The sequence below is a fragment of the Mustela putorius genome, unplaced genomic scaffold (genome assembly GCF_011764305.1).
Source record: "Mustela putorius furo isolate JIRA1106 unplaced genomic scaffold, ASM1176430v1.1 tig00003899_pilon_pilon_pilon, whole genome shotgun sequence".
NCBI lineage: Eukaryota > Metazoa > Chordata > Mammalia > Carnivora > Mustelidae > Mustela > Mustela putorius.
Window position 1 is genome coordinate 20,144,911 of NW_025422048.1, and position 23,679 is coordinate 20,168,589.

At 44.1% G+C, this 23,679-nt stretch overlaps 1 protein-coding gene across 3 annotated transcripts; it reads right to left on the reverse strand.

Moving 5' to 3' along the window:
- Window positions 1-351: 351 nt before the first annotated feature.
- On the reverse strand, window positions 352-19,531 carry UTP14A (UTP14A small subunit processome component). Of its 3 annotated transcripts, none has more exons than XM_004780539.3 (15): window positions 19,407-19,531; window positions 18,053-18,128; window positions 16,556-16,626; window positions 15,548-15,612; window positions 14,029-14,171; window positions 13,572-13,727; window positions 8,324-8,443; window positions 8,131-8,225; window positions 7,408-7,531; window positions 7,247-7,324; window positions 6,383-6,773; window positions 4,315-4,721; window positions 3,345-3,538; window positions 3,116-3,215; window positions 352-789 (listed from the first exon to the last, which is right to left on the reverse strand). In XM_004780539.3, the coding sequence occupies exons 1-15, from the start codon at window positions 19,430-19,432 to the stop codon at window positions 517-519; spliced, it is 2,319 nt and encodes a 772-aa protein (XP_004780596.1). In that variant the 5' UTR covers window positions 19,433-19,531; the 3' UTR covers window positions 352-516. The 3 variants fall into 3 exon arrangements, with proteins under 3 accessions (XP_004780596.1, XP_004780598.1, XP_044924002.1); XM_004780541.3 differs by having other exon boundaries at window positions 654-789; window positions 3,433-3,538; XM_045068067.1 differs by lacking the exon at window positions 352-789 and having other exon boundaries at window positions 3,184-3,215; window positions 3,437-3,538.
- Between the last annotated feature and the right edge of the window lie 4,148 nt (window positions 19,532-23,679).

Below are 23,679 nucleotides of genomic sequence, written 5' to 3' on the forward strand. Positions count from 1 at the left end.
GAACGACAGAGTGGCGGGACTAAAGCTAACACCAGCTTTAGCAGCGCCGGAGGACCAGCCCAGGGCGCGATCCAGTTGCATGGTTTGTGCATGCAGTTTTTAGGTTCAGAGGGGAAGAGTATACGGTATTTAGACACTATCCCTGACTCTTTGAGTGTGTTCTAGGTGTTTGTGTCTGATATGTATTTCAGATCACAGGCTCTGGTAGCTTCTCTCTACTTTAAATTAGGACTAACTACATAATCCTTGGTGAGACAGTGAGGTTCCCCTGACAAATGTGACTGGAGAAATGCCATGGGGATCACCCAAAGGTATCCTGTCTGACTTGTGACAACAGAGAATACATTCTAGTTAAATAGATAAAAATGCATTTATTTTTAAAATGCGGCTTAACTACACTTACAGTGTGCTAAGCCAGTCTGGTAATTGATCCTGCAGCTCAGAGTCAAATCAGGCCAATGGAGGAGCGGTCAGGGCTCCTAGTTCTGGGAACCAAGATGTCACTCCTCCAGCAACTCAATCTACTGAGTTTTTCTTCAGCTGTTTTTTGTGACGTAGGGAGAGTTGTTTTGGATTCCTCTGTACAACAGAGAGGTCCGACCTTGAGGAAGACCGATAGCCCACATCCTCTGCTTTTATAGGCTTAATGATGTGACCTGGCTTGGTGACAACCTTCGGCATAGTCAGCTTTTGGAAGGCCCTCTGCGTGTTCCATGTAGATCCTATGGGGGTCTGGATGGTCCTTTCAAATTGCTGATGGTGTGTGAATGGATATGGAAGCACCCGCACCTGGAAAGGAAGGCAGAATGACTTGTCACGAGCCAGGCCTGGAGTGTAGCTGGTGAACTCTAATGGCAACTGGCCAGGAGTTTAGTGCCCAGGTCACAGTTCTATGTGGCTGTGGTGAGCGGAGCTACTGAGGCATCAAGGCATCCCCAATACCCCCAGTCTAACCTTAGAAGTTCCAATCTGCTTGAGAACATCTGGCCCGCCCTCCCACCCAGGCTTACCCAACAATCTAGAAATCGAAAACCCACCCTGACACTGCCCCGTAGTGTAGGAACACTACTGCAGCTCCAGGGGGAGCTGGACAACTGCAGCTGTCTCTAAGTGGGTCTTCTTATACCAAACGGTGACTGCAAGACATGTCTGGGCACTTGTGGGTCCCTGTCAATGTTGTGACCCTCCTACCCTCTTTAAGCTCTTTATTCCTTGCTTTTTTCTCCTTGATACACGGGACTGACATTTTAAGGAACCCAGAGGTTGACCATGAATCCTGAACTGCACCAGGCATTGGTGCTCAGTTAGCTTCATCCTCTTTTGGCATCACAGAATGTCTGAGCTGGAAGGCCCTACATAATGGCAAAGGTCATCTCCCTTGGCCCCAGAATTTGGCTTACAGAGGGGAAGTGATTTACCCGAGTAAATTATGAGCAGTAAGGGATAGAGCCCAGGGCTCCTTTCCTTGTTTACTACTCTTTTCCACTCCAAAAATGGTACCTTCAGACATTTATATAATAATCTTTAAAACACTTCCCCTGAAGGCCAAAGAAGAGGAAAGAAAAAAAAAAAGCAAGCAGAAAAACCAGGAAGTTACAATCAGTAGTCTTTGGAGATAGTCAGTGGAACACTGGAGAAGTTGAGCACTACTAGGCAGTCCTGGTGGTAGTGAAGGAAGCAGTTTTCTTTAGGTTAAGGGATGTCTCATGTCTTAGCGGGGTTGCTACCTAGATCTGTGCATGTCATGTAAAGTAGGGGAAAAAAAAAAAACACCTGGGAAAAATATTCAGTCTTGGGAGGATTTTCTTTTTTCCTTCAGCTTGAAGCGTACTTTACTGCATGCTGGGACCTGCAGTCTATAGCTTATTAAAAAGATGAGGAAAATCAGGGAGATTCTTGGAAAACTGTCTGTTTATTGTGACTGTAATTTTTTTTTTTCAAAGGCAAGACTCCTGATTTTACTGAGGTCTACGCTGCCCTTCCTGTCCTGGTGAAGCACCCTTTTAACCCTTTTCTCTCTCTCTTTTATCCTAGTGATCATTGCCTATTTTGTGGTTATAGATCTACAACTGGGATTACACTGGTTACAATTCAGTTTCCTCAGTGATTGGTTCACAAAGATCGATCAGTAAAGTGTTTACTGGAATGGTCATTTCTTACTTCTTTTTTGTCTAACCTTAGAAGTTCCAATCTGCTTGAGAACATCTGGCCGGCCCTCCCACCCAGGCTTATCTACTAAACAGTTCCTCCCCTTTTTCAGAAGAAAAACTACAACTCATTTCAATTTTATACTGGCTGGGGACAGGTCTCAGGGTCACAGACTTTCAGAACTGAAGGGAACATAAAAGTCACCGAGGCCAGTCTTACTCCGGAGTCTCCTCTACACATGCTCATATCCCCGGGGCAACCCATTCGCCCTGTGGACCAGCGGAAAGTTTTTCTTTTCTTTCTTTTTCTTTTTCTTAAAGTAGGCTCCATGCCCAGTGTGGGGCTTGAACTGGTGACCCTGAGACCAAGAGCTGCATGCTCTACCAACTGAGAACCAGAAAGTTTCTCCTCAAGCTGAACTCCGTTTTTCCCAACTGCTACTTTATGTGACTAAACTCCACATGACAGCCTGCAATATATCTAAAGACCACAATCTTGCTCCAGTTTGCTTCTCGCTTGGGTAAATATCCCTGGCTTGTCATTGGACACAATTTTAATTCCACTTGCTGTCCTGAACGAGTACCGGTTTGTCTTCATTTTTCTTAAGATGCAGCTCAAACCTATGGCCTCTCTACATTATCCTGACTACAAATACAAGCCTGAGGAATGGTAATTCTTAGCTTGGTGAGACCTGTCTGCACTGGAATTGTCTGGGGTGCTAGCTAAAATCTCAAACTTGGGGGCTTCGCCATTGCTGCCAAGATTTTCCTTTAAACCTCAACCTCTTCCCAGTCAGAAATTAAAATGCCAGAATTGATCTGGAGTTATGCATCTCAGAGCCAGTCAGTGGTAAAGAGAACAGCTTTGTTTCTGTGGTCAAGATCACACATCTGTCTTGACCACAGGGCACTAGAATATTCCTCTCAAGCAAGAGAGCTAGGCAGCAAAGGGTTTCTCTCTCCCTCACCTGATGAGCTGCTGCATGGACATTTCGCTTCTCATTGATAATCACATTTGGCAAATTCTTGTCTTTTCTTGGAGGACCCTCAGGGGTTTTAATGAGAAACCTGGAAAGCAGAACGGCAGGATGTCTGACTAAGAACATTAAGGACTCAGTCAAAAGGGCAGGGAGGACGCATGAGGGTAAAGTGGAAGAACCTGGTGCACTTCTGACAGGCTTTCTTCCCTGTTCTTACCGGCGTCTCTTCTTGGCACTGGGCTTTAGGCCCATACCACCCCACTCGCCCCAGCCAGGCAGAGTCAGGTCCACGTCCTTTGGCTTACTCGCCTCCACAGCTTCCCTCTTCTCTTTCAAGAAGTCTCTGATGACATCATCCCCGGCAAAAGCTTCCTTTATCATCTGCTTTTGATCCCTCTCCTCTTCATCTTCCTAGTAAAAAACAAGAATGAGAGCTACAGCTTGCCTTAAGAGCCACGGATGAACAGCGCTGGTTCCTAGGGAGAACACCTGAATTTTGGGTTGTGACATTTTAGCGCCCCCTAGGGGGAAAGCGCTGAACAATGATGGTCTTGCAATATAAATGGATCAGCAGCCAATCATGCTCCAATTTTCTTTCCTCTAGGGTAAATATCCCTAACTCATTATCATATGACACAATTTTAAACTTTCAGTAAGGAAGCTGCAGCATAGAGGAAGGAATGGCCTGTGTTAGGAGGAGGAGCTCCAAGGGGCCTGGCCAGAACGTGGGTGTCCTCCAGCTTATATCCCTGAAAAGACAGGCGCCAGGGCTCTTCAATGGAGCAGTTTCAATTACTGAATCAGACAGTCTCAGACCATTTCAGGTCCCAGTGAATAGAGCACAACCTTGGCAACAGCTCAATGATTCACCTTTTGAATTGTCCTGCCTGGGATCTGGTCAGAGCTCTAAGTGCCTCTCTCTTTCCTCTGATGGCAGTTTTAGAATCGCCCCAGGGAGGGTTTGGTAGCTCAGGATTTAAGATGTGGGAGTCTCAGCGGCACTCACATAGTGGTGTCTACTGAACGGTCACGGGACCAGCCCGGCCGCGTGCTACTCTGGGCCTTTCGACTACTGACACATGCCCCAGCATCCCAAAACTTCACTGATTCCCCTCCTCGTGCAAGAAGGACACTTTCTGCACCAGCTCTGATCCCCCACAATGGCCCATGCCCCCGGCTCTGCTCACCAACTCCTCCACTGTCGTGGGAATGGCCAAAGACTTCACAGAAGGAGATTTTGTGGTCAGGAGGTTCTGTAGATCAATCATTTGCTCCTTCCTTTTCTTTTCCTTGGGAACACCCGCCTGAGTATTTGGGTTCCTCTCCGTCTGCTGCCCTTCCCTGCTAGGCCTGGGGACCTCCTCATTCTGAAAACATCCTTCTTTGGCTAGCTCTTCTAGCTCCTGCACAGTGTGTGCTCTCTCTGGCCTCTGCAGCAACAGGGGCTCCTCTTCTGCCTTGAGAGGTCCCTCCCTCTGGACCACTGGAACTGTCCTCGTGGAACTCATATTCTGCTTCCCAGACTGATTTTTTTCCTTGTTGAGTTTCTGAGCCAGTGCCCTCAGTTCAGACAGCACCTCCTGACTGCTAGAATCTGGGGGAAGAAAGGAAAGCTGTCAGAAAACGAGGCTGGAAGTTGCCTTGTCACACAGCATTTACCGAGCACACTCAACAGCGAGCATTTAGGTGCTCCCATTCATGGGGCTCGGCACCACGGGGAAGAGAGGATTCCATTCGCTACATCTCTTGGGAGAATTCACTAATCATTGCCTATCAAGTAGCAGGCAATAGAGTTTAGTAGTTAAAAGCAGCATGTTGGGAAGCAGTGTTTTATCTGAAGGCAGCATTTCATAATCTGCTGTGTCCAAGTCAGGTTGCTTGGCATTTTCCCATCACCGGCAACATCTGAGCAAATACCACTAGGCTCTGAGAGCCCTGAGGGAAATATGGCAGTGACACACTTCTAAACTCTTCTTTGCTTGACTTGAGTTGCTTCCATTCCCAAGTTCATCCTGCTCCCTAGCTTTGGCTTGAAGCCTCTGAAAAGCAACTTAAACGTGCCCTTTGGACACATGTATGTATATTCCCCAAGGATTAAGGTCCTTGGCTCATTTTATTTGGGGTCCACAACTTCCCACTATTTTAGGACACTATTTGCCTGAACGTTTTGGAATATTCTATTAATTTATCATCCAAGGCAGTCCAAATCCACCTTTCATACCAAAACCAACTGCTCTACACATTCAGCAAGAGAACTAGCTTTTGAGGAAGCCCAGGATGATTTGGCTGGTGTCCCGGGGTCGTATGAAGACTGCTCCCACGATCTTGGCTTACAATGCTGCTTTCCAAAGGCCTCTTGGAAGTGACTGCTTCTAACTATTAATCCCAGAACTCTCCAGCTGAGAACCCTAAGTAAAGGTCCTATAATACATTCTAAATGACAGTTCTTTCAAAATAGTTTTCACGGAAAAACAGAATCTTGCCATCATCTGAATCCACTATTTTTATAGGAAATAAAATGAGACCCAAAAATCTGCCCAGACAACCAAGCGATTTCTGAATGTAGTTTCCTAAGCAGACTTTCTCTCCAGAATGGGAACTTTCTGACCTGTCTCAAGGGTGCTAAGGTTGTTAATATAAAATCTCTTGAAGATAACAGAAAATATAATACACAAATTGAGTCTGAGCACGGGGTGACAATTCTCATTTGTCATATAGCCTGTGGAGTCCTTCATTCTTGTCAAGGAAAGTCTCACCCCACACTGGCACCTATCAACCGACATCACTAAGTGCTAAAAATGCCACCCCTACTTTACAAACAAAACCGAAAACTGCAGCAGTATTTCGAAGAAATTTCATAATGCCTCAAAATCGGCCTCTGTCTGTGGGTGCGAACGGCCTTCCAGACTCACTGTTCCCACATGCAGCTGGGTCCGGTTTGTGGGCACCGGTCATGTTAGCTCCTTCTCTTGTTTCAAGGATGGAGTGGTTCTGTCTCTGATGACCACAGGCCCTCAAGAGCAAAAACATGTCCAGATACACCTTGTACAGCCATGAAGATGTCTGTGTATTAAATGCCTTTGAAGAAAACCGGTTACTATTAATCTGTCTTCTTTTCAGGGGCTCCCAGTATTCTCTGTAAAGTCCCTAAAGCCTGATGACTCTGCTGCACGTGTGCATGGACAGTTTTCCTCTCTTGGTCCGTCCAAAACACTAGCACTGAGCAGTTCTCCATTCCAGTCCACCACAACTTACCTTTGGGCTCTTGTCTGCTCACTGGCTCGGCGTCCTGGTTGAGCCCAGACTTCCTCCGCAGTGACCGCCTTTCCTCAAATTCATTCAACAAAGTTTCTTCTTCCGCCCCTGGTCTGTCTTCTTCTTCCTCACTTTCAGAAGCCTCATGGGCTACAGGTTCTGGAAGTTGCTCAGGATCCTGGCCTTTGGCCTCTTTCGTGCCTCTGGAGTGATTCCTGAGCATCCAGGGGTTCGGTCCGTCGGCGTCCATCTGGATCTCATTCACTGCATCAGGGACAAGGTCACCCTCTTCCTCCACACCCTCCTCCTCTTCCTCGCTGTTGGAGGCCACCTGGAGCTTCTGCGTCAGTTCTTTGTTCCTGGCCAATTGTTCCTGCATAGCCTGGCGAGCCTGGAGGAAGAAGTCACAGCACGAGCGCCTTGTCATTAGTGACTGCAATGACACCTTTCCTGGTTCATTTCATAAAGCTGCCTCCTCTCAATTTGACTTAAGTATTTCTTACCGGTGCCTACTGTTTAAACTGTACATATACCACTGTGTTAACAGCTATGGAATAAAATGGGAGACAAATTCTTTGTCCTCAAGAAAATCAACACGTGAAACAAGGTTAAAAAAAAAAAGCTCCTCTCCCCTTTAACTGGACTTGCCTTCAATGCTGTTTCCCTTTCATCTCTCCTTTTCCACCTTGTTCCTGGTTCTTTTCCTCTCTGCCTTAGAGATTTTTTTGATGCCTTTTTAGAATCCTGGTTTTCCATTCTTCCTCAGGGCTCTTCCCCAACTCTGCTTCTGCTAGCATCCTTATGGACTGATTTTCCTTTCTGTCCTCCAATTCCATCTCTTCTCTCACCCCGAGGATCTCTTACCTCCAGGTCATATTTGGCCATAATTGCCTTTGACTTGGCCCATTTCCCACTGTTCTGGTGCTTAAGGCTCATTCGCTCCTGGAAAGAAAGGGCAGAGTGAGATCCTTACCACTTTTGGGGGGAAAGCCGATTCAAGGGGTGGGGGCGAAAGGCAGCCTCACCATCATTCTGGCCTTTTCGATTTTTTCCAGTTCTTCCAATGCTGCAGTAGGATTGACCTTCCGCAGCTTCTCAAAGTCCTTGAGGGCTTTCCTGGCCTTTCCTTTCTTCAGGACCTTGTGATACCTACAGAGTGAGAGGGCAGATTTAGCTGCAACACTGATGCCACACACAAAAGTGTCCCCGCTCCCCAAGGGGTTTCCCTATGCAGGGGCTAGAATGGACATCACAGAGCTGGCTGACTATAGGGAACCAGTTTGGGACCTGAGAGGACTGGCAAGCCTCTCCGTCCCTGCAGCCCCCAGGGGCACACCTCTGCAGAGCAAAGAGTCCCCTCTGCTTCTAGAGCGCAAGGCAAGAGTAGAAGAAGTTCCAAAGAGGCCAAAAGGCAGGAAGGAAGCCCTACTGGCCTCAACAGCTGTAGAATTCAGAGCTCATTCTGCAGAACCACTCCATGATGTCCTGGAAGGGAGAGAAAGTAATTGAACAGTCCTCTTTTTAGCAAAACCGAGATTGAAAGCCAAAGCCAGAGGAGAGGGCACTACCGAAGCAGGCAAAACTATGAGGTTGGACTGAGAAAAAAAAAATGCTAGTCACTCCTATTTGGGACCTCTTCCACATGACCCCAGTTGCTACGTCCAAGGTTCTTTCCTACGGACTCATGATTAGCTACATCACTTTCTTCCAGGGCGCACGCACGGCCATGTCAATAGGGGCCTCCTTACTTTTTGCTCTTGATTTTCTTTTCTCTTCGAGCCCTGGCCTCATAGTAGGACTGCAGGGCCCGGGCCCTCTGAAGCTCTGCTCGGCGCATCTTAGCCTACAATGAATGACATTCACAGTGACTCCTGGGCTTGAGTGCAAGTGACGGGAGGAATAGAGCACATCTAGATGTATCAAAGAGCCTGTTACACTTACCTCTTCCAGGCTCATGGCTTTGAGAGAGGCCTTTTCCACGGGAGTCAGTAAAGGGTCTGTCACCGGCTGCTTGTTCTTATGGAGGAGATTAAAAACTTCCTGCTCCAGGGGAGTTCTTGCCTTAAGGAGGTAACAGAACATTCCAAGTCTTAAGCCATGCTCCTAGCCTCCCTGTTTACAATCCTATCACCATCTACTTTATACTATAATGGGAATCACAAACTGGCAAGGATTGGCTGTTACAGCAAGAGAATGGGTTCCAGTCTCGCTGTTCAGCAGTGTAGATAAAACCTCACTTTTCTTCTGATTTAAGACAACTTCAGCAAGGGTATTCTAAAACTACTCTCTATCATCAAGGGGATCACTCTGTTCAGATTATCAAAATATGTAAAACAGAATACTATTCTCTTACATATCAAAGCAGGATGCCCTTAAGGTAAATGCTGTCAGGACGGAGGAACAACAGTACCATACTGTCAGTTTTGATAGTGACAAAACAAAATGGTCCCCATATTACGTATATTTGAAGTATGTATGTGCATTACTGTAGAGTCGGGAATTTTAAGACCCGGGGGGGTGTGTGCCTGGGTGGCCCAGTTGGTTAAGCGTCTGCCTTCATCTCAGGCTATGATCTCAGGGTCCTGGGATGGGGTCCAGCATCAGGCTCTGAGCTTAGCGGGGAGTCTGCTTCTTCCTCTTCCCTCCCCCTGCTCATGCTCACTCTCGCTCTCTCTATCCAATAAATAAATAAATAAATAAAATCATAAAAAAAAAAAAAGGAATTTAAGACTCTTATAAGCTTCCTTTAAAGAATACTTCTAGAAAAAAGGGGGAGGTTAGGTCTTAGCTTCCTGACAGTTCAAATTTAACTCTAGTCATTTTCTAATTTTGGTTCTAATCCCTTAGTTTCCAGTTAACTTTGCATGCTAGGTAGTCTATATATATATATATATATATATGAAATGAATGGACCGAACCAGTTACTTCACACGTCAACAAAAGATACTGTTTACTGCTTGACTGACACTGTGAACATGGTTAAAATAATCAGGTTGATCATGCCATGGCCCACTTTGGCAAGGCACAAAGATACCCCTAGGCAACAGAGCCAGTTTCAAACCTCACAAATGTATTATACGTGGTTTTCTTCAACAGCCATATCCATCATGGTGGGTATTAAATTTACAAATATCTGGACAAATGCATAAACACAGATCACCACATGCTACACGGTGTTATTGATTTAACCATAAACCTATTCTACTGAATGGTAAAGGTGCACGTTCTTCCATTTTTCGTATTTGCAGTAGTGATCAATCACAGGCTACAAAATGATTTATATTACAATGTTGTAATCTCCCTCCAATTCAATTTACAAACATTTATTGATTGCAGCTACATTCCAGGCACTTGTGCAGGGTGCTAGGAATACACAATTGATTAAGATTGTTCCTGTCCTCATAGAGCTCGTAGCCTTTCAGAGGGAAGACACACGTACCACTGGCAACATAACAGGCCACATGTGAGTCCATAGGAGTAATCACAAAGTAAGTGAACAATAATTTTTTTTATTAGTTTAAAAATTTCTTTGACAGAGAGAGAGATCACAAGGAGGCAGAGGCAGGCAGAGAAAGTGGGGGGAAGCAGGCTCCCCGCTGAGCAGAAAGCCCAATGCAGGGAAGGCAGAGGCTTAACTCACTAAGCCACACAGGTGGCCCTGTGAACAGTAATTTTAATTAGGAGGTGGGTTAGGCTTGGGGAAGGACTTTTTGATTTAGGTTTGGAGGCATTAAGTACCATTCTGTAAGGGTGGTGGGGGGCAAATGGAGGGGAGTGTAAATAAAACAGACATACAGAGAGACACGGAGCGGAAAATGTTTTGTCCAGTGTAGTTAAAAAACTAGGCGCTTCTGTTTCATTCTCTAAGTAGGGAGCCTTTTGAAGGATTTTAAACAGCAGAGTGACAATCAGTTTTGTGTTTTGGAAAGAAAAAAATCGTGGTGATCATGTAAGGATTTATATGTAAAGGCCAAATGACAGGTGAAAATGAGAAGAGGAACCAGGGATCTGAGAGCTATTACAGAGAAAATGTACGGGCATAGCCCACGATGTGGGCTGGGGAGGGGTGGCAGTTAAGGGGGAAACGGGGAAGGTGAAGGAGGGGTAGAAAGAGGAAGAATCAGTTGGCTGAGGTTTCCAACTTAAGGGGCTGGGACAGTGAGTTATGCTGTTGACTCAAATACAGAACGAAGGAAAATGCCAAGCTTACTTTGTTGTGTGTGAAGTTTAAGGTTCATATAGGAGACCCAGACGAGGCCTACTGGTCGTATGGAATATGGGACTGGAGCTCAGAAGAAGACATCTAGACTGACGTGTAGTATATACGGGTGACAGCCAAAAGCCATGGAATTTACAGAGCAATAATAAAAGGAACTAAGGAAAAGTCTGATAGATAAGGGGAAAAAAAAAAACCAAAACCAAACCAGACCAGGTCATCACAGACGCTAAGGGAGGAGAGGTTGTTTTGTTTTGTTTTGTTTTAAACCAATGTGATGTGTCAATAGTGTCCGACAGGCTGAAGCCTCAGAGGGCTTGGGATTTGGCATTTCAGAGGCCTCTCACTAATGCCTGCTGCGACAAGATTCAGTGAGGGAAAGAAGGTAAGAGTACAGAGGCAGCAGTGGAGACCAGCTCTTCCCAAAGCATGTTCTTCATCAGAGAACTAGATGTACTTTATTTTTTTTTAAGGTTTAAAGTTAAATTTATTTGATTTTTATTTGTACACTCTGGGTTAGAGTAAGTCAAAGAGATTTCTTTAGTGTCTTCTCATAGCCTTTAAAATGCTAGTGTATATGATGAACTGCCAATTTCCAGCAGGGGCATGCAATGTTTTCTAGCAATGGAACCCTGCCTTTTGGGGGGGCATATTGAGAGACCGGTGTTTTTGAGAACACTTTGGGTAATGCCAGTGTAGGGGCTGCTAGGGGCTGGGAAGGTACCTTACATCGTTTTCTAGTACTTTGCAGTTTACAAATGCTTTCTCATGCATTATCCCATTTAAATATTCTTGGAGGGAAATGGAATTTTAGGAAGCTGGGCCAAAACTATACTGTAGACTTTTTGGATTCTTAATCTCCAGAGTCCTTAGTACTTTGTATTCTAAGTTATAAGAAGATAACTCAGTTGCTAACCAGAAAGCACTCTCCAACCTAACCATTTCCTTACTGCTCTGCGCCATACTGGCCTAATTTCTCAAAAATGAATCTTAGAGGGCACCTGGGTGGCTCAGTTGGTTAAGCGTCTGCCTCTGGCTCAGGTCATGATCCCATAGTCCTAGGATCGAGTCCTGCATTGGGCTCCCTGCTCAGTGGGGGGGTCTCCTTCTCCCTTTGCCCCCCACTCTGCTCATGATCCCACCCCCCTCGCAAAAATAAATGGAATCTTTAAAAAAATGAATCTTAGAATAAATGGTACAGTAGTTTTATGTATAGCATCTTGGGGGGGGGGCGCTCCACTCTGTCTTGCACAGGGATTTACTGGAGAGCAGAGGTTTTACCATTCTTAATGCAATCTACTCCTCCACCATCTCATGTTTAATAACCAATTAGGCATTTTCCACCTATCTCCAAGATGACACTGTCATTTGGAAAAAGGTACAGAAGAATGTGCAGTAGCGCACTACTACTCTTTTGATTAAAAAAAAAGAGAATAGCAATGAAACTTTTAGGTTAACAACAACAAAAAACTTACAAAAGCGGTTATTTCTGAGTGAGTATGGGGGTAAAAATGAGCAGATGGGGGACAGGGGTGGGGAAAGACTTTTCACAATATATCTTCTGTACTTTTTATTTTTCAATCCTACAAATTGTATTACCTCTTAATTTTTTTCCTAAAGTCTCCCTTCCATCCTGCAGCCACTTTAAACCTGATCTCTTTTTCATGTGGAAAAGGAAGCATCCTAGAAAGAGAATGATAGCGACTTCAACAACAATATCTGAAACAGAGCTTAGCCCTGTAATAAGTGACAACTTGCTCAATGTCTAGCTATGGCAGCAAAGCCACATTTACTTTGATTAGCGCTAATTAGCTCAACTTCCTGACACATAGAACATTATTATCTCTGGATTCTTAGAAAGCACAGAAGATTCAAAGAAGAAGCATGAAGACGGCATCTATCCATAGTTTGGCCATTGCTTTTTAAAAAAAAAAAAAAGATTTTATTTAATTATTTATTTATTTGACAGAGAGAAGTCACAAGTAGGCAGAGAGACAGGCAGAGAAAAAGGGGGAAGCAGGCTCCCCGCTGCGCAGAGAGCCCGATGCAGGGCTGGATCCCAGGACCCTGAGATCGTGACCTGAGCCGAAGGCAGAGGCTTAACCCACTGAGCCACCCAGGCACCCCAAGGCATTGCTGTTCTTGATTATTGCTACTTAAGAGAGAATATCCCCTTATAGACTCCATAAGCAATAGCATATTGGAAAAGGAAATCTAATTGAAGTTGTTCACAGACTAAAAATTGAGACTTTGGTGACCAACACAGGATTACCAACAAAGGCATAACTACCATTCCACCCCCAGTGCCATCATTTACTACCACCATCATCTCATAAAAGCTATTTTGATGCTATTAAAATGGAAAGCTTAACCTCACAGTAAAGAAGAGCTGGTAACCTTAAATCTCCCATACTCACAATTATCCTTTTTAGTTCAGACAAGTAAAAAATTTGCCAGGGATTAGTGTTTGAACAACCCAGCTCTGAGATAACTTTTTTTATTTTCTGTAGCTCAGAGTCACGAGTTACTTGCTAAACTGCTAGTCATGACCCACGATACATTATATGTTCATGTGGCAGTCCTTTATAAGCAAACTTTGGTTCCTCTGCTCATATGTAGTCCTAAGGCTCAGTAACGCTGCTGAGTTCCTGATTTTCCCCAGACCAGAATGTGGCTGTAAAAGATTTTTGAAAACTGGGGTGTGAAAAAGAAAACATGACCCCGTTCCCTCTCTACTGGCAATCAGATGCTTTCACACAAAAACATGGAAATAACCATGCGCTGTGTGCTACAACTGGATGAAGGGCGACTATAGGGTAATTCTGCATATTGCAGGACTGACCATGAGTCTTTCTACCCCCTCTCTCCCTTCCTTGACTGCTAAACTAAAGACTGCAGCTGGGGTTTTGATTTACCGGGTCCGGTCACATCAATCTCACCTGCCAAGGTGCAGTTTCCTGGCGTGGCACTCACCTTCCAGCCACTGAGCACATGTTCGATGGGAGCAAAGGCTGACTGCTCCTTCTTCAGAGGAAAAACCAGCTGCTCTGCTTGTCGGTTCTTCAGGACGATGGGATCCCATTTGGAGAGGGCTTGTGAGGTTTTATTGAATGCCACTTCCCTGTGGATCTGAAGCAGGCAAAGTACACGAAAGGAAAGAGCCACAAAATTAAGCACTGAATGCTGAGGCCCAGCAGGGAATCAGGAGCCAACGGTTCTTAGCCCAAGAGTCAGCACATTAGAGAGTAGCTCTTGCTTACGTCTAAGGACACATTCCCTCGGAGGTGCATTTTAATCTTTTCCGTGGCAATTACAGCCCCCCGCCACCCCCAACCATGTTCCAGGCTTCCCCCCACCTTCCCCTCTTACCCTATTTTTCCTTGTCAGTCCGATTTCTTCCCCTTAATAGGCCACTTTCTCTAGAACTCACCCTCTCAACCTCTTCTTTGTTAAGGGGTAACTCCACAGTCTTCTTTGATTTGACTCTATTCAGTTGCTTTTTCACAACAGCCAATGAGGATGAAGTTTTAACAGGCCCAAGTAGATCTGAAAGGACTAGCTTTTCTCCCGATCCTGCAGAAAAGGCCAAACTTTCTGGTCAGACTGAGAAGAGAGGCAAAAATCTCCACATAACATAGGGAGACACCTCAGTAGAAAATGCTGGTAGACAGGCCAATGTGTAGGGAAGCAGGAATAATTCTCTTACTTTAACCACCAGCCATAGTGACACCATCGCTTTCCTACATTCCCAAATGTGTTGACGGGTGCAAGAGAGGAGAAAATTATTTATTTTAAAAATACATTTGCTTTTCTCTTGGTCTTTCTGCTTCTACTTTTGCCTCGCTGTACTTCATCCTTCACACAGCAGCCAAAGTGGTATTTTGAAACTGTAAATCACAGGCTGAAAATCTTCTAATGGCTCCCCTTTAGACTTAGAATCACATCATTCTAAAGGTCACAGCCCAGTCAAACTAAAGCAGCCACTTAGTCACTTTATTTCATCACAATGTTTTATATCTTCCCCTTGATCTTCCCTTAGAATGTTAGACTCCATGAAGCTGTTTCTCTCATCTTATTCTTCACTGTAGCCCCAGTATCTAAACTATCCTGAAACTGATACATAGTAGAAATAGGTTAAGTATTTGTTGAATGAACAAGTTTGAAGAATACATTGTTATTTGTTCTGAGGGGTTACATTAGTGGTTACTAGAAACCTAGAACTCACTGGAGCTGCCTAAATTGTGAATATGGTGAAAAAGATATGGCATCTAGACTTCATATCCAGGTTAAAAATCCCAACTCTGCAATTTACTAGACTGTGTATTCACATTAGGGGTGAAATCTCTCAGCCACGGAAGGGATAAAAATTGGTTTTGGAGGTGGGGGAGTGGTGAAAAAAATCCTAGATATTCCCAGCTTCTGTGTTCCTCCAAAGCTCAACCCTATCCAACAAAACTTATTCCTTGTTATCTGATTTCCTGGCTGTGGGGGGTGGGAGTGGGGTGGGGGAGAGGCAATGAATAAAAAGTCTAAAAAGGCTTCTCAGGGAACAATAAAGAAAAGAGGTTGAGAAACATTGTACTAGGTGAAGGTCCCTGAGTAAGTAACTTGACTTCTCTGAGCTCCAGCAGATTATCCAAAATCAAAGCACTGTAAGAATTGAAAATAAAATCATGAATGTGATTAAGCTAGTGAGAAGCAGCTGCCTTCAGTCATGTCGCTGTACCGCAGAAGTAGCTCCTCAGTGGGAGACCTTGACTGTAGTCTTCACATCTTTCTTCTAGAAATGGAAGAAACTCAAGCCCATCTTTCTTCACCCACTCAGTTAAGTATTTATGGTATGATCCATTAACCATAACAAAAACAGTTCCAGGGGGTGGGGGTGAAATGACCATTATGCTTTTAACTTCACAAGCTCCATGAATAAATTGCTTCCTTTGTTAACTTACCTTCAGAAGTGACACTGAACTCTGACACCTTCAGACTAGCTTCAGATCTCTCAGCCAATTTCCACCTGAAATTAGGCAAAACAGAATATAGTACATTTCCCCACGTTTTGCTGGGGAAAGCACTTCTCTTTTCAAACAAGGGTTTGGATTCATGTATTTCTCCTCTAGAATCAGGTTTTGTCACAAAGAAACCAGGAAATCTGTTCCTAGTCTAGACTTGGTTGTTTAACCATCTCTTAATGTAGACTCAGCCACTCAAAAACACAAGGCAGTATGAAGTAGGCACTGTGGAAAAGGCATTGGATGTGGTTTCAAACATACCTAGATCTGAATCCTGGATCTACCACTTAGGAGCAGAATGATTTTAGAACAAGTCAATTAGCTTTTCTAATGGGGATGAGTAGTTCCTAGGCAATACTTCAAAAGACTCTAAGTATGGATTAAGAATTCAAATGCACAAAGGCCTAACACAATAATTGCTAACAATTATACAATGCTTATTATATGCTGGGCATTGGTTTAAGGTCTTTACACTTACTCATTTAAATGTCAAGACCCTCTGAGGTAGGTAGTTTTTAATCTTATTTTCTAGTTGAAGAAATTTAGGTGCAGAGGGGATAAAAATTTGGTTACACAATCTGTTTCTAAAGTACATGCTCTTAATAATATGCTGACACTTTTGTCTTCATTGTCTTAGGCACTCAATAAATGTTTGTTAAGACTTTATTTATTTAAAAATTTTTATTTGAGAGAGAGAGAGGATGCGGCAGGAGCACAGCAAGTAGGGGAGGAGCAGAGGGGAGGGAGAGGGACAAGCAGACTCTATGCTGAGGGCAGAGCCCAACTCGGGCTTGATCCCAGGATCCTGGGATCATGAACTGAGCTGAAACCAAGAGTCAGACACTCAAATGACTGAGCCAGCCAGGAGCCCCAGCAATCAATGTTAGTTGCAGATCTGTCTCATGGAATCAGCTAGTTATAACCTGTCCAAATGGATGAGAATGTTACCTATTCTTTCCATCAAGGGAACTGATTGCTTCCAGAAGCTTTTGATGATTTCTCTCTCCATCAATGTCCACCTAGACACAGAAAAGGAAAAACCACCAGAACAATAAGGGAAAGGAAAAGACAGCATGGAAATCTCTTGTTCTTTTGTGGAGGATTGGGGAATCAGATGAGGTCTAGTGTACAGGCATTCAAGCTCAAACAAAGAACTACTCTAAAAGCCAAACTCCTTCATTATAAGGACCATAGTGCCTAGTGATCTGTAACTAATGTCATGCCTCTGTCTTAATCAGTCTTGAGAAGAAAAGTGCTATGAGAATGCTTCTGTATAGAATATATAGCATGGTCTGACACAGAAACATTTTTAAAAAACACACTTTAAGTAGTTTTGTCAAGAGAAAAGAGAGTTGGAATTCCTAGAGCATCTGCTGGAGAGCCAGCTTAATCACATACATGTATATTCCAGTCAGACACAGACAGTCCATTACTTAAGATGGTTTGACTTACAATTTTTTGACTTTGTGATGGTGAGAAAGTGACACACGTTTGGTAGAAACCCTCATTTATTTATTTATTTATTTATTTACTTTTAATTTTTTTTTAAAATTTATTTGATAGACAGAGATCACAAGTAGGCAGAGAGAAAGGGGAAAGCAGGATCCCTGCTGAGCAGGGAGCCCAATGTGGGGCTTGATCCCAGGACCCTGAGATCATGACCTGAGCCAAAAGCAGAGGCTTTAACCCACCGAGCCACTCAGGGGCCCCTAGAAACCGTATTTTAAATGTGAATTTTGATCTTTTCCCAGGTTAGCAACGAGGGATATGATTCTTGTGATGCTAGCCAGTGGCAATGAGCTGCAGCTCCTGGTCAACCACACGATCATAAAGGTAAATAACTGATATACTTAGAACCTTTCTACGCCCAAACAACCACTCTGTTTTTTATTTTCAGTACAGTATCCAAAACATTGCACGAGATATTCACCACTTTATTATCAAATAGACATTGTGTTACATGATTCTGCCCAACTGTAGGCTAATGTAAGTGTTCAGAGCAAGTTTAAGGTGGGCTAGGCTAAGCTATGATGTTCAGTAGTTAAATGCATTAAATGCATTTTCAACTTACAATATTTTCAATTTATGATGCATTTGTTAGGACGTAATGCTATCTTAAATTGAGGAAGATCCGTAATTAAATACCTCTACAAAAATCTAAGCTTGGGTAATAGGGAAATCATAAAATGAAGGCCATGTATTTTGGTCCTATATACTCAACTATACTTAGGCATCTTAGAAACAGTGTATGTTATGTGGTCTTCAAGTTTCCACAGCACTTAATACAATATCTTATACGTGAAACACTAAATAACCATTTGTAATTTATTTGCAAGTCCTGAAAAATATAAACAATGTTGCCACCATTTTTTGTTGAGGAATGTGCTGTCTACCCTGTGAGGCAGAAGGGGAACCAGAGAAGGCAGTTTAGCAGCTGTCACCCACCTCATCTTCACTGGGGCTCAAGGCGTAGTCTTTGGGCAAATCCTCTACTTCTTCCTGTTGGCTTAAAGCCAGAAGGCTGTTAAAGGAGATAAAAGAGAAATATTATCAATTGAAATAACTTCTATTACAACAATCTCTAAAACATAACTTCAGTATTTAAGCACAGAATGGGCCCATCCCCTGGAAGAGGTACAAACCAAGCAGTATGGAAATTCCAGAAATTTGCCAAAACATTAAATTTAGAATGAAGTCAGGCCTCATCCCCATGGGGTGAGCAGTGGGTGGTGCCGCCCCTACAGAACTGCATGGAATGAAAGAGAGCTAACTCTCTTCAGTGATTGGTACTGCATTTTCCACTGACTTCTGGGAGGCTGTAAAAATCTCAGAGTCTAGGTAAGGTGATAGAAGGCACTGTTGCTGGCCCTTGAGACCATGCAGTTTTACCATTCATATTTCTAGATAATTTTTTAAAGGTTTTATTTATTTGACAGAGACAGAGAGTACAAGTAGGCAGAGCAGCAGGCAAAGGGGGAGGGAGAAGCAGGCTCTCTGCTGAGCAGGGGGTTCAATGTGGGGCTCCATGCTAAGACCCTGGGATCATGACCTGGGCCGAAGGCAGCCGCTTAACCAACTGAGCCACCCAGGCGCTTCTCCATTAAGATTTCTAAGCATTCTCCAAAAGGAAGACACCTTCATAGGTGCAGCTTACTCCAAAGTGACATGTTGATCACTTGTTCCCAGGAATGGGGAAAGGAAGAATTGGACGAAAGCAGCTGAGTTAACAGTGTTTCCTGGGGCTTCCTCGGCAAAGTAGGTACTTAACTAAGGAGACTGGTCCCCTGAACCAAATTACAGACTCTATTACCTAACAGTATGTACCAATCTTTGCAAGGCAACCCTTACTAAACGGATTATATTTAGTTCCCCTATCAGGGGGAGGGGATAAAACACCAGAGGAGAAAATGTCACGAATGACTCCAGTTAGCAAAGGTTTCCAAGATAAGGGGAATTTATAATGTAGGCACTCCCAGGGCAGAGAGTTAAATGCGCCTCGGCGGCAGCAGCAGCAGCAAACGGAGTCACGTGATGAGGAAAGTGCAACAAATTAGCTGGAGAGGGAGAGTCCGCATCAGGACCAACAGGGATGAGGCTAAAAAGCTGGGAAGAGGCGGGAGTGAATTAAATTAAATCAGAAGGACTTTTCAAGGATGTTACCGCGGAAACTGTAATGAATGGTGAGGTCTTGGAAGAGGAAAAACTGTCCTCTGTTAAAAGGCGGCTTCCAGTTTTCAAAAGTCGGGGGGCCCAGCCCCAACGACACCCAGACCCCCCCACTCCGATCTTTACTCCTCACCTTTCCGCAGCCCCGACCTCGCTCATCTCAGCAGCCTGTCTCTCACATGGGCCAGGAGCGGAAGCCGAAAGGAAAGCAATTTCCGTGCCGGCCGCAAAGCAATTTCTGCTTCCGCCAATCACGCGCTGCGTGTAGCGTCACTTCCGCCCCGCCCCAAGGCACACAAGAAGCTGGGGACGCTTCGGGAGGGGCCTGCTGGAGACGGGGACACTGGAGTTTAAAGCCTGGCAGCGGGCGGAGCTTTGCTCCCCCCCACCTCCGCCTACTACTCCGCGTCATCTCTGGGGAGCGCTCCCAGCTTGTGGTTTCCTCGTGGCCCAAGGTGGGTGAGCTTAGGGCGAGGGCGCTGCGCTGTCGGGGACCGGCCGAGCCTTGGTTGTCGCTGCCTGATCCGAAAGGAAAGGCTCCCACGCCCGTCCGTGTTCCACAGCGTCCTGCGAGTCCGGCACCGGCCAGCTCGAGGCTTTCTAGAACGCCAGGGAAATGGCCAGCATTGTGTTAGGCCCCCGAGAATCGGCGGTGGTGAACGAAGCAAGTTTCCTCCCGTCCTAAGGAAAAAATCCTCTTTCGCCTTGTGACCCCCGGTCATTGCAGCTCCAGTTCCACCTACCCTAGGTAACAGAGCTTCTTCCAAGAACTGGCTGTGTTGGTGGCTGCAACTTCCTCACTTCACATCCACTGCTAAGACTTTTTTTTTTTTTAAACGAAAAAGCGGAAAAGTAACATCTGAAAACACACTCGTCCTCTATTTTAACCCGCTTCCATTTTGCTTTTGCCCCAGTATTCCGCTGAAACTGCTCTGAACAAGATCCTCAGTGACACACTAGGTTGCTAAATAGAACGGACGCTTCTCACTCAGTCTTTGTCTTCCCAGAACTTTGTGTGGTATTTGATACTGTTGGTTGGTTTTCGTTATTCATACTCAGGAAATGTTTTTGACATTTACTGTGTGCCAGGCCTCTAGGCACAGGGGATACACTGGTGCACAAAACAGACATGTTCCATGGCTTCATAGGACTGACTTTCTCGTGGGATTATAGATAATTTGTCGGTATTGAAACTCCATCCTGGGCTTGCATGACAACACTCTCTCCTGGCATCTTAGATTCATGGCCATCTTCCTCAGTCTTCACTGCTGGTTACTTTTTCTTTACTTATTCCCTAAATGATGATGTTCCCCAGGCTCTGTTCTCAGCCTATTTGTCTATTCCACATGCTCTTATTTAAAAAAAAAAAAAAAAGTTATTTATTTATTTGTTTGTTTGTTTCCATAATCTCTACATGCAATGTGGGGCTTGAACTCATCACCCCGAGATTAAGAGTCACATGCTCCACTGACGGAACTAGCCAGGTGACCCTCCACATGATCTTAAGCTTTTAACACTTGCATGAGAATTCCAAAAGCTGTATGTCTAGCCCAGATCTTTTTCTTGAGTTCCAGACTAGTATCACTAATGGTTTCCTGGCAGTCGTTTTTGTCCCACAGGCACATCAGACATGAAGTATCTAATAAACTTCTGTCTTTTCCACCAGGGCTCCATACTTTACATCTCTATGACTGGCACCATCAACTGCTAGTTGGTGAAGTCGAAAGTCTGAGAGTCATCCTTGATTCCTCTCTACCTTGATACCTCTCTACTGCTTCACAGTTGCTCCTCACATTGTGTTTATTTTCAAGATTTTCTATTAACTTATTTGACAGAGAGAGAGAGACAAGAGAGGGAACACAAGCAGGGGGAGTGGGAGAGGGAGAAGCAGGCTTCCTGCTGTGCAGGGAGCCCGATGATGCAGGATCATAATGACCTGAGCCGGGATCATAATGACTTGAGCTACCCAGATGCCCCTCACATTGTGTTTTTTAAAAAGATTTGTTTGTTTATTTTAGAGCACACAAGCACAGGGGGAGGGCTAGCGGGAAAGGGAGAGAGAATCTCAAGATGACTCCCTGCTAACTGTGGACCCTGACAAGAGACTCCAACTCATGACGCTGAGACCATGACCCTAGCTGAAATCCAGAGTCCAAGAGTCGCCTGCTTAACAGACTGAGCCACCCAGGTGCCCCTGATCCTTACATTGTTGGTTTCACTTCCCGAATCTCTCTAGAATATCTTCCCACCTTTCCATCATCGTCTGTCAGACCCTTGCAATTTCAAGCCTGTGGTATTACTGAAGACTGTTAAAGCGAAGGGAGGCATTTTAGCCTTTATAGCATGAGTTGTGAACTGGACTGTCTGGATTTGACTCTTATCTCTGCCACTTACTAGCTTTGTAATTCTTGAGTAAATCACTTAACTTCTCCATTTATTTGTTTCTTCACCTTTAAATGGTACGATAGTACATTGGGTAGTTGTGAGGACTAAATGAATTAACACACATAAAGCACTCGAATAAATGGAGAGTCCTTAGTATAACACCTGTCACACACTAACTGCTCAATGAATGTTAGTTATAATAATCATTTTGTACCGACTTTTCAGTCTTTAGTCTCTCCTTCAATCCTGTAAGTCTGATCATGTCGCACCCCTAACCGAAAAGATGCAAATAGACCCTCATCATCTTTAAGATAAAATTATAAAAATCTCTTTGGACCTTGTCTACCTCCTCAATCTCTTTGGAATTGCTTGCTGCTTCCCCCAAGGCACTCCAAATTAGATTTTTATGGACAGATGATGTTCTCTTAATCTTATAGGAAGTATGAATAAAAGCATTTTAAGAAAACATTGACATTTTTTATTGATCTGTACTTAATCTAAGTAAAGACTGTGTGTTTGCTATGCAAATGCAGCTTTGAGGCAAGTTCCCTAGGTACTCCCCTTTTTCAGCTCTAACTGGATTGCTGCCCCATTCCTCTTTTATGTAGAATTATGAAACAGCAATGTAGCATTTCAGCTGAGACCTAAAGGAAGAGAAGTAACCAACACTGTGGAGAACGGGAAAGAGTGTTTTGGGCAACAGAAACAATGTATACTTAGAGGGCCGTCTGGGCTGGGAAGAGCTTGCTGTATTTTAGCAACTGAAAGGCCAATGTGGCTGAATGGTGGTGAACAAAAAGGTAAATATAATGGAGAGGGATGGAGAGAAGGGCAGGATTCAGGTCTTGTAGGGCCCTGTAGGCCATGGTAGAATTCAGATTTTACATAAAATGGGCCACAATTTATTTGTTATGTGGGGGTTATGTAGGAGAGTGATATAATGTAAATTTTACTAAAATCACTTAGGCTTTTGTGCAGAGAATACATTGGGGGTTGGGGCTGGGCAAAAGTGGAAGCGGGGATACCAGTCAGGAAGCTACGATGGTGTAGTATACAGCAGGAGATGGTGATGGTTTGTAATAGGAGATAGTGTCACCTATGGACCCACCAGAGGAATGTGGGAGGTAAGGGAAAGAGAAAGATTATGCTTACATCACTGGCCCGAACAAATATAGTAGACTATTTGTTAAGTTGTAGAAGATTAATGATGGAGGGAACAGATCTGGGGAGTGAGATCACAAGTTCAGTTTAGTACTTTTGAGGTTTGAATGTAAGATACCTAAGTGGAGATACCCAGTATGTAGTTGGCTATAGGAGTTGTGAAAGATAGTTAAGAGCCTTTGATCTCAACAAAAGCTCTTAGTGATTATCAGTAAATAAAATAATGTTTTCTTCCTACAAGTACGTTTATATATTACCTGACTTAAATTTCACAAAAAAGACCCAGGCTCAGCCAAAACTTGCAACATGGCAATTGCAATTTTACCACAAATTCATGCTGTTGTGTGCTCTGCAGCATCTAACCTAGTCCTTGAACAATAATAAGGGACTCAATAAGTGTTTTTTAAAATTAATGATTGAATAAAGCCATTATAGTTCCATGCTATTCACTCTCATAAAAGATGCATAGTAATAACTATTTGTTTAGGCAGAGATATTGCAGGTTCGGTTCCTGATCACTGCAATAAGGTGAGTATTACGATAAAGTGAGTCAAATGGATATTTTGGTTCCTCAGTACACATAGAGTTATGTTTACACTATACTGTAGTCTATTAAGTATAGAAATAGCATTATGTCTGAAAGTGTAAATACCTTGGTTAAAAAACACTTGGACTACAACATGCTATCATCTGAACTTTCAGTGAGTCATAATCTTTTTGCTGGTGGAGGGTCTTGCCTTGATGTTGATGGCTGCTGACTGACCAGGGTGGTGGTTGCTGAAGTTTGGGGTGGCTCTGGCTGTTTCCCAAAATAAGACAATGAAGTTTGCTGCATCGATTGACTCTTTCACAAATGATTT